This window comes from Leopardus geoffroyi, chromosome A3, assembly GCF_018350155.1.
Source record: "Leopardus geoffroyi isolate Oge1 chromosome A3, O.geoffroyi_Oge1_pat1.0, whole genome shotgun sequence".
NCBI lineage: Eukaryota > Metazoa > Chordata > Mammalia > Carnivora > Felidae > Leopardus > Leopardus geoffroyi.
This window is the reverse complement of record NC_059336.1, coordinates 125,064,702-125,076,106: the sequence shown is the minus strand read 5'-3', so window position 1 is coordinate 125,076,106 and position 11,405 is coordinate 125,064,702. Positions and strand designations below refer to the sequence as shown.

Sequence of the window (11,405 nt, the reverse complement as noted above, 5' to 3'; positions counted from 1 at the left end):
GCATTAATTAAATGGAGTCAGTACATGCTTATTACAGGAAGAGAAAACATAACTGCTTCATTATACTGTTTTCATTATATGCTTCATTCTGTCCAACTTCTCTCCAAGTACTTGTTACATATAGACAGTTTTGCTTCTCTTTGCTCCTTTCATCAGGGGAGAGTTTTTTGGTGGTGTTATTCTGAAATTTCCTTCATGCTGAATAAACCAAATTAAGTCAGTTCATACTGTGGGTCTTTAGTATCTAGTACTATTTTTATGCAAAACAAAGGTCCTTAAGACATTATGGAAGATCACTAAAACTTTCCGAGATATAAATCCCAAACAGGCATAAGATTTTACAATAGTAGAAAAGATATGTCTCTCTCTATATATATATGTATGTGTTTACACATGTATGTATATATGTATGTATACACATGTAGACATATGTGATAACTAGGTCTACAAGGTATAATGGTTGTTTTCAGACATTGTGGTAACTAACCTTAGTATTATAGCTGCAATAGTAGCGTGGCATATTTCTCTTTATTTATTGCCTCTACTAAACATCGGCCAAACTTGAGCAAATAACTGTGATGAAACAGTGCTAGAGTCTGGCCTGCAGCCACAAAATGAAAGGACATAAATTCATGAGAAAGAAGTGGAGAACACTTCTAGCCATATAAAACAGGTAAGCAATTACCCATTGTAATGCTTGCAATTTTTTCTTTTTAAATTAATGATAAAACAGACACATTATTAAGAAAGGATCATTCCCCACAGCCCCAGAGCTGTTTAAATGAAGGGCCCTGCTTGGAGACAATGTTTCAAATAAAACTATAACTATAAAATGGATGTTTTTGTATAAATTTATATCATTATAAATACAGCCAATTTTTCTGCACAATATAAAGAGTAATGCCAAATGCCATCTTTCAGATGAGGCTAAAAGGGTAGATAAAAAAGGGAAAGCTATATAAAAAAATAAGGCTATTAGAAACAATTCAAATTATAAAAAATATCTTTAAGTGTCTTCTCATTTCTGAAAATAAAATACAGAAGACATTCAATACTTATTTAATTAAATACAGCTAGCAATAGAGCTAATTTTAGTATCACAATTGTTTAACATTCTTCTAATACAGGCTATGTCAACTCCCTAAATTCAACTTTGCCCCACTCCCATGCTTCCCCCACCTGCCCCCTGCCAAGGTTTCTTAATGAATTAGTAACCTTGAAACTGTGAGAAAAATTTCTTATTTGGAATTTTTTCATAGTATTATGTAACCATAATTTATAGACAGAGAGATAGATATAGGCAGGTAGGAAATAAGGCTGATTTCCATACATTTTATATGAAAATCAGCATGATTATTTCATAGTTGTATTTTTACACAAAATTGTATGTATACATAATACATATATGTATATATAATATAGATGTTATATACACATAATTTGTAACTTTGTGTAAATATACAACTATGAAATAATGGTGCTGATTTTTATATAAAATGTATGAAAGTCAGCTTTATTGTATATCCAGCTAGAGCTATGTATACATGCTACATGTATGTTACAGTTAGATACAATCTGTCATTTCTTCATCCCACTGAACTATGGCATAAGGGACAGAAGTTGTAGTTCCTGATTTCCTGAGCCAGAACACAGTGCTTGCACACATTGCACACCCAGAACTGATATTCTGTGATTGGGCTTCCCGTGGCAACACATGTTGGCAATTTCCCTTCCCCTCTGTAAAAACAAGAGGAAAAACAATTAATTATACTTTAAAACTTCTAATTACTTAAACTACTTATCACAATTAAAAAATTAAGGAATGAAAAACATCTCAAGGCAACTTTCGATTAAAAACTTTTCTTACAATAAGAAAATAAAGCATTAATATACTCACAAGACTAAATAAAATAGGTTGTAATATTAAGGTAAATTACTTCAAAATTTAGTGCTTAAATTATTATATCACACTACTACACTTATAGAAATCTCAGCTTCTAATAGGGTGTATAACATATACTAATGACAATTAGCCTACCCTTCAAGAAGGCTGTCCAATTCAGATTTTCTATTATCTTTTGGAGTATGTTTGGTGAAGATTTCCAAAGCGAGATCTTCATATTGCTGTTTCTGCTCTGAACTGAGGGTCTCTAAAGATTCAAGTTTAATAAAAGCCTTTGAACAAGTACCAAAAGCTCTACCGGCACACGCACAGAGTGCTAACAGAGAGTAGATCTCGACGGCAGGGATGATGTCTTCATAGTCTCTCAGGTGAAGAGCTAGAGAAAAGAGGACAACTTAGATTTTGAAAAGAAATCATTAGTATGATCGTGCATGGGAAAGAGTCTATGTTAAGCTGCTTTACTTTAACCTACATGAACTCTTACAAGCTTAAAATAACGGTGGGAGATCGAAGCACTGGTAGAAGGAAGCAGGTTACGTGAGTTCCCAGTTCTGTAACGCTAGCTAACAGCTCAGGTCCTACAAAACAACCACCATCAAATGATGTGCACGCTCTGCCATTCAGAAACACACACAAAGACAAAATAAAAATAAAAATTGGTATCAAAACCCACATCTTTTGTTTCATGTTAATATATTAGAAATTTCTGTGGCATTCCAGAAAAAAAGTAAATTAATATTATACTGTTAGTCATAATACTCAAAATAACATCAGGTTTCTTTTTGATAAAAAAGCAAAGCAGTACGAAATCGTGTTTTTTCTTTGCATCTCTTTGAAGAGATTTTTTTTGTCTTACTGAATGAAACAGAACTTTGAGAAAAGAGAAGTGACAATGTGCCTCTTAAGTTGTCAGTTCAGACATTTATTTTGATAGCTGCCATATCTTATTTTTACTTTTTCTATACTAGAGATATAATCTTTCTTCAAAATGTACTGTAGAATTAATAGATTGTATATTGGATTTCTTCACCCAGTAGATGAAAACTCTCAAGTTAAAATTCTAATTTATCTTTCAAGTTTAGGAACTGTGTATAAGTTATATGAAATAGAACTATCTTAAACCTAACTGCATAATTTATACCACATATTAATCAGTTAAAATTAAATAAAGGTCAGTTGTAAACATGTAAAAATAAAAATAATTCTTATGTATAATAACCAATTAGAAAAAAAACTGTTACAGTCCCCTTGCTAATACAAGTGATAACATGGATCTATGTTTACCAACATGGAAACATCACTGCAATATACAACGGAGGGCATAAAGCAAGCAAGCCCCTGAACAACATATATTGTATGATATTAGCTTAAGGAAAACTGTCCACAATTTTATAGGCATGGAGAAATGTCTAAAATGAAGTTCGCCCAAATGTCAGTAATCATTACTTCTGAGTTATAAGATTATTTTACAAGTTATTAGATTATTTTATTTTTTTCTGTTTTGACTGTAATCATTACAGAAGTGACATTTTATTTTTTACAGTGTCGTTTTAAACAAAAAAACAAGTTAAATACTATAGAAATCTATTAATATGGAAATATTTTACAACATATTATGTTTTTGAAAAAGGACATGTTATACTCCTGATACTATAAAAAACACAAACTTTTATATATATTCAAAACTTTAACTTCTAATGAAAAGAATAGTGAATGCTATAGACATTCTTTTTGCTTATCTCAAACCTCTGACTTTAATGTGAACCGTATGTATTTAAAAAAATCAAAAGAACTTCAAAACAAAGGAGAATGTGCAAAATAGACTAGAGACAGCAAATCTCAAACATGAAAATAAACCCATGCATAAAAGTGTTACTGAAGTTAATATATGGGCAATCTGAAGGAGCTGGCTCTTCACATTCAATTTAAACACACTGTCCCCGTTGGGTCAAAGGCCCACCTGTCTTCAGTGCAGTGTCAACATATCCCTCATAGAGCTGCCTCTGGGCAAGTGTGAAGAAGTGGTAAGCCTCAGCCCCTCTCCAAGCATTATCTGTGAAACGACTAGTTGTAGACAGAACTTCCTCTTCCAGCAAACCAGCCAAAGCAGATGTGGCCTATGAGTCAAGCAGAGCCACGTTTTCTGTCAGTGCAACCATGAGTCACCCTAACGAAGACAACTTCTGAGACGGTTTATACATTAAACTAAGGAAAGTAGATTTTATCATTACAAAACTGTCATTACAGACTTCATTTCTCCATCAGAAGTCGTATTTTGTTAAGCTGCTGTAATCAAAAATTTCTTTCAGCTTTATTAAACTATAATTGACCAATAAAACTGTAAATTATTTCAAGTGCACTTTGATGTGATCTGACAAACATACACGCTGGGAAACAATTCTCCCCATGGTGTGGTCAAATTTTTTAATAGAACTCATTATAAACTTTAAGTTAGTAAGAGATTCATTTACACATAAAGTAATATACATATTCTAGCAAGGTTTTTAAAACTCACTGGTTAGAAAGGGTTTACCAAGTAAAAAAAATTAAAGCAAAGTCTACAAATTAGTCTTGCAGGAAAAGTTTCCAATATTCCTCAGCAGAAATTTCTAAATTTGAGTACTAATTCCAAGTCAGTCACTCCTTTTCCTCATATCATTTAAGAAAATAAATGCAGACAAGCAAATTAAATGGCCTGTCCCTAAAGAGAAGTTTGATAGTCTTTTTTCCTTAAACACCTCAGATGACTTCATGTTCTGTAATGTTCCACCTTACCTCTGAGCTCTTTCCTTTCACTTTTCCTCTTTGGGCATTTCTCACTTGCTCATGGTACTGCTCAATAAGCAGAGCAGACAGTACGTACAGCTTCTTGACACGTAAAGGTTTGGTTCTTTTCTTTGCCTCTTCATCTGCAATCTTTAAACATTTAAAGAACTTGGGGAAGATATTTCTTAATCTTTATTTGTACACATACAATCATCTCTAAAATTTGATTCTTTAATAAAAAGAAAAAACCAGTAGGATGGAACATAAATACCACCCATTTATGATAAATATTTTTAAGCCCATTTCCTTTTCCTTAGCTTATAAGTACTCAGTTCTTTCCTTGGCATTAGCCCTTGGAGTTACAACTCATAACAAATGCTCTTAAATAAGTAAGTCAAAATGAAGAAAGTTTTCGTGGAAGAGGTAGCATTTTCCATAAGGAGATTTTTTTTTTTTTTTTAATTTTTTTTTTTCAACGTTTTATTTTATTTTTGGGACAGAGAGAGACAGAGCATGAACAGGGGAGGGGCAGAGAGAGAGGGAGACACAGAATCGGAAACAGGCTCCAGGCTCTGAGCCATCAGCCCAGAGCCTGACGCGGGGCTCGAACTCCCGGACCGTGAGATCGTGACCTGGCTGAAGTCGGACGCCTAACCGACTGCGCCACCCAGGCGCCCCATATAAGGAGATTTTAAAAACAGTGTTCCAAGTATACTGAGATAAGAGGACTTTAACATGGTACAGACTTCAGAAAGAAGGATTTATCTAAATGATTGAGGGGAATATTCCCTTTTTTATTAAATCAACGGGAAAAAAATAGAACAGAATATACTATCTATATACATTAATACTGTATTAGTCCTTTTCCTTCCAAATGCATATTATGAAACAGTAATGTATTTAAAATGTGTACATTTATTTTTTTAAGTTTTTTAATTCATTTTGAGAGAGAAGGAGAGAGAACTCGCGTGCACACATGCATATGTGAGGGAGGGGCAGAGAGAGAGAGCTGGGGAGACAGAATCCTAAGCAGGCTCTGCTCTGTCAGCACAAGAGCTCCACGTGGGGCCTGAACTCACGAAACACAAGATCATGACCTGAACCAAAACCAAGAGTCAGACACTTAACTAAGCCACCCAGATGCCCCTTAAAATGTGTACATTTAAAAGGACAAAATTCTATTATCAACAGGATTTAATTCCCATTATTAAGGGAATTTGTATTTTATGGTCCCTGAAAATTCTATAACTCTTGTTAACTTCAGTATTAAGTAAATATTCAATTGTTTAGGTATCAGTAAGGTGCTAACACTAATGAATAGCTTTTTTTAGTAAAAGGTAATAATACTAAGATAATGCATAGTTATAGCAGTAATAAAACAAGAGGGCTTTTGCTATAGCAAGTACTTGTTCTCAAAGAAAATGGAAAATGTGTTCTTCAGTACATAAGAAAACATTGGTAACTAGAACATAGCAAATACTCACCAAGATTATTGTATTACCTTAAACATCAGTTTAGCAGCATCATAAAAGTAATTGGCTTTCCGATAGAGTTCTATGGCATCAAGAGTTTTATTCTTTTCCAATAAATGAGATGCATACCTCGCTAACAGGGATCCAATTTCTTTCATACTGTGATTTTTGGCCAACTCAACAGCTTTGTTCCACTGAGAGGGGAAAAATATGCCATTCAGCTACTGAAGCATTTATAGTCATACATGTCATAAAATTCACACAATAAAGATTTAAGTTTATAGTAATAAATAACACTATATTAAAATTAAAAACCAGTATATATATTTTTTAATACAGTAACTTTAATTAAGAGTCTCATGCTCTACCGACTGAGCCTGCCAGGCAGTTTACAGTAACTTTAATTAAAATCAGAGCAATTATAAGTTCTATAAGTCAAACATGTCAAAATGATTAAATGGCCCAAGACTGTGATTTGCTTAAGAAGGACATCAGAAAAGGAAAGCTTCAAAGTTTATAATTACAATATTATAATTCAATTTTGCACCAGCTAGAAGTGAGGAAAAGCTATACTTGCTTATAGTAGAACAAAATATGCCATTTCGGTTAAGAAAATGTCCTATCAGATTTAACATTTAAAAGTTATTTTTAAAAAGCAAATGGAGCTTTATAAAATACTTCAAGAAAACACTTAAAGGAATATACTGATATTCAACAATTTCCACAATTCTGCACTTTAATTTTAGTTAAATTCCAGCTCCCAAGAATATCAAATATATGTTTTCTCTAAAGAGACAGGAAAATAGATTGCCAAAATAAATACTGATAAGGTAACTCAATTCCTTCCTCTTGCAATGACCATTAACTAGTCCTTCTTTGGAAACAAAACCCTAATAAAATGCAGAAAATTATGAAATTACTTCCAGACAACAAGTTGCCTGACTAAAAAGCACAGGGTTTGTCCCCATATTGACTTAGTTACGAGTGGGTCACCCTTAACGGTAGCACTTCAAGAGGTAAATGCAAACTCCAGTATTTTCTAGGTCCTCAACAAAGTAAGAAAGCATCTAGCTCCTTTCACAAAATCCACCTCAACCCTACAGTGGCAACAGTCTAAAAGGATGACTAGGGACCTTAATTTTCAGTTCCTTACTTGGTTGAGATGTACACAGGTATCTACTGCTGCCTTTGGCTGATTACATTTCAAAAACGCGGTCACTGCTTGTTCACACATTCCAACCCTCACAAACATTTGTGCTATTTCCTGTAAGGACAGAACAATATTATCAGATCTCACAGACCAAGGAAATCACTTATAGTTCAATTTACAAAACTCCATAGGGACATACGAATATTAAATTTACTGGTGGTTACAGTAATTTTTCGTTGCAACATACACAGGGGCAGAGGCTACAAACCAGAAAGGAGGCTAAGGCATCACTGTCTACGAAACCGGTGCTTCACTGGCTCCGGCTGCAGATCTACTTTTTAACCAGGTCCGGAACGTCCTGCACTCTGCTCCTCTAGTAGCTAGGGCACAGAAACGTCAAGCTGGGAAACAAACCCCATACTGGTGTGTGAAAAAAACATTTAAGGCAACTGATGGTATAACAATGGTAATGTTAGAGGCTTAAGGAAACTCTCACATTCACAGAGCTCTCTAATACCTCTCTGAAGAAATGCCCCAGATAGGCCATTCATTAATTCAGGAAGCCAGATCCCAAACAGAGCTCCCTCCAAGGGTGGTGGGAAGGAAGGAGAACCACAACACAAACCCACCATACCCATCTGGCTCACTCTCCATTTTCAGAAAATCAATTTTTTTTTTCCTTCTGAATATCTAATTGGCAAGAGTTTTCCTCTCCCTACCCTTTCTTCTTTTTTTTTTTTTTAATTTTTTAAACATTTATTTATTTTTTGAGAGAGAGAGAGAAAGACAGAGCACAAGCAGGGGAGGGGTAGATAGAGAGGGAGACACAGAATCGGAAGCAGGCTCCAGGCTCTGAGCTGTCAGCACAGAGCCTGTGATCAGGTCATAATCTCACAGTTTGTGGGTTCAAGCCCCACGTCGGGCTCTGTGCTGACAGCTCAGAGCCTGAAGCCTGCTTCTGATTCTGTGTCTCCCCCTCTCTTTCTGCCCCTCCTCTGTTTGTGCTGTCTCTCTCTCTCTCTCTCTCTCTCTCTCTCAAAATAAATAAACATTAAAAAAAATAATAAAATATTTTGGGAAAATCATAAAAGTATGTTTTAGATCCAACTATCTTTTTAAAAGTAATGTTTAGGGGCACCTAGATGGCTCAGTGAGTGTCTAACTTTGGCTCAGGTTATGATCTCATAGTTCATGGGTTTGAGCCCAATATCAGGCTCTCTGCTCTCAACACAGAGCCTGCTTTGGATCCTCTGTACCCCCCTCCTCTCTGCCCCTCCCCATTCACATTCTCTCTCTCTCTCTCTCTCTAAAATAAAACTAAGCATTTAATTAATTAATTAAAGTAATGTTTATATTTTTCTGGTTACAAAGTAATAGACTGTAATGGTAAATAAAAATTAGAAAGCACAAAAGTTACTTACAATCTTACTACCCATAGGAAATCTCTCTCAATAGTCTGATGTCTTTTCCTAACATCTGTGTCTTAGGAATCTATATGTATGTGTGAGTTGGTGTATGTATTGTGTTCACACTATATATAGTTCCGTTCTCTGTATTTTTCAATTAAACATTATGTAAATTTTACCGTATTATTAAAACTCCTTCAAAAACTCGATTTAAAATTTGCAATACTAAAAAAAACATTTGCACTACTAAAAATTTTTAAGCATTTTAATTATTTAATTATTACTATAGCTATAATAACTTAATATTTACTCAGTAATAATACTATTCTGGATATCCTACAGCAATACTCTTTTCTGCATCATCAGACACACCTAACAGATGACATTAATGCAGGACACACTGTCCCGATATCCAAGGTTGTAACTAATTTCAGTTTCTTTCCTACTCAAGAAAACACAGGACTGAGAATAAAGTACATGAAAATGCCATTATTACAGGGATAATGGCTCTAATTCACAAGAGACAAAACTGAATTATCAGAATTCTACCATCTACTAATTAACAAACAAAAATTTTGTGGTAGAACTCACAACCGATACATGTCCTGACCCTGCAGTTGAGAGATGTTAACTCTACAGGTACTATACAGCTCAATGATTTACATTTTACATAAAACAAATAAAATATAAACTCATTAACGTCATTCAAGAATTAAGAGGCTTAAAAAGGACATTCAAAACAAATTTCCAGAGAACTGTTTTTTTTCTTTTTTAACACTAAATACTTTGTTAACATAACCTAATAAAAGTCAAGCTATCTTTTTAAACCTTTATTACAGCAAATTTCAAACATACATACACACACACTAATCCCCAGACCCAGCTCAGATAATTTTGAAGCAAACCTCTGACAAGAGATTTTAACTGTAAATATTTCATGTGTCAGCTAACTTTTAAAAGCAATTTTATAAAACTGACAATACTATAGGAGATTGTGAACATGTTAAAGTAGTGGGAATATGACTAATTTTCCCTCTATTTTCAAGCAGTCTGTAATATTGATATATTGTTTTAACAATTAAAAGTATCATTCCACATTTAAGAAACTATGAGATTATAGATTTTAAATTTTCTTGTGGCAGAAGATATTTCCTGACTATAACACAAAACCTAACAAAAATAACCTAACAAATCTAAAAACTAAAATTTTTAATACCCACTGGAAGCAACTTGTGGTTTTCTGGAAGTGAACTGGCAAGATTCTCCAATCCCTCATAATCTTCCAACATATAATAGCATTCGGCTAAGCGTTCCTGGTTCCGGCCTTGTACATAATATTGTACAGCATTCAACCTATGGGGGAAAAAAAAAAAACAATTTCTAAAACTAATGTGAATCTCCTGATAAATAAACACTCTCATTAAAAATGCTCATTAGAATTACTAGTATTACTCTAGTTACCATCTTCAGTTACAGCATGTCTTTGAAGTGTATAAACTGGGGGGATAAAATCTAAAGACTCTGAAGCACATTTTAGTTGCAACATTCTTTGGCTATTAAGAAAAATTGTTGTAATTGGATATACAGTTGTGCTTCCAAACACGGACATAAATAAGTGTATTGATCCAAATGAAAACCTAAGAATAAAAGCCAATGACTTCTGAAAATAATCTACAAGAAAACAAGAAACCATAAAATACTTTTCCTTTTTTCAGAAATAAATCATATGTCTTTGAAATGCACACTGTGGTCTTAAACAGTAGAAACCTGCCTGAAACTAAGCACACGTTTGTGAGTTTGGAAACTCCGAAGTTTTATAACACTTATCAAGGATCTCTTGCTCCCCATTGGGAATTTAAATCTGCTTGAATTTAAGAATCCAGGGGGACGGCCTTCAATGTCCCCAGCTTTGTGCCAATGGGAAGTACTCAGGCAGCTACCATATCAAGTGCTACATGAACAGATGAAGAGGTTCACATAGGTCGCCTACCACTTTTGCCGATCAGCGAAGTAGTCTCCGATGGCATTGTGGGCTTGTTCAAGGAGACTGTCATCTGCATCACCAGATCCAGTTTTTAAGAGCTGGAGTACTCTAAACCAATCTCCCAATTTCAGCCGGAGGCCGATAGCAAGATCTCTGTAAACAACAGCATACATTCATTCACTTGACAAATACTTGTGAAGTGCCTACCCCATGCTAGGGTCAATTCCGGGGTACTGAGAATACCCAGCAGTGAACAGACGGACAAGTTACCTCCCCAAACATTTTAGAAATTTGACCAGGAAAGAGGCAATGGGGAGAACTTGAAATCAGGAAAAGGAAATAACTTCCTGCCTTTTATTTTCCTAGCCTTCCAATTTTCCTAGCAAAATAATGATTTAAATAATAACTTTGGGGCGCCTGGGTGGCGCAGTCGGTTAAGCGTCCGACTTCAGCCAGGTCACTATCTCGCGGTCCGTGAGTTCGAGCCCCGCGTCGGGCTCTGGGCTGATGGCTCAGAGCCTGGAGCCTGTTTCCAATTCTGTGTCTCCCTCTCTCTCTGCCCCATGCTCTGTCTCTCTCTGTCCCAAAAAAAATAAATAAACGTTGAAAAAAAAAATTTTAAAAAATAATAATAACTTCTTTTCATCAATTATTGAGACATGATCAGGCTTATTTAAAAATCATACATATACTGGGGCACCTGGGTGGCTCAGTCGGTTAGGCG

At 34.8% G+C, this 11,405-nt stretch overlaps 1 protein-coding gene across 4 annotated transcripts in view; it reads right to left on the bottom strand.

The window, feature by feature from the left end:
• Positions 1-835: 835 nt before the first annotated feature.
• WDR35 (WD repeat domain 35) overlaps positions 836-11,405 on the bottom strand; it is a 60,758-nt gene continuing 50,188 nt past the window's right edge. For 3 of the 4 annotated variants that reach the window (XM_045447642.1, XM_045447641.1, XM_045447643.1), the window contains 8 exons: positions 10,688-10,834; positions 9,918-10,050; positions 7,295-7,405; positions 6,171-6,335; positions 4,679-4,819; positions 3,864-4,020; positions 2,039-2,279; positions 836-1,737 (listed from right to left, as the gene is read on the bottom strand). In XM_045447642.1, the coding sequence (XP_045303598.1) occupies positions 1,587-1,737; positions 2,039-2,279; positions 3,864-4,020; positions 4,679-4,819; positions 6,171-6,335; positions 7,295-7,405; positions 9,918-10,050; positions 10,688-10,834 (1,246 nt within the window). In that variant the 3' untranslated portion in view covers positions 836-1,586. Of the gene's footprint in view, positions 1,738-2,038; positions 2,280-3,863; positions 4,021-4,678; positions 4,820-6,170; positions 6,336-7,294; positions 7,406-9,917; positions 10,051-10,687; positions 10,835-11,405 lie in introns of those variants that run through there. The other variant, XM_045447644.1, reaches the window with a different exon arrangement.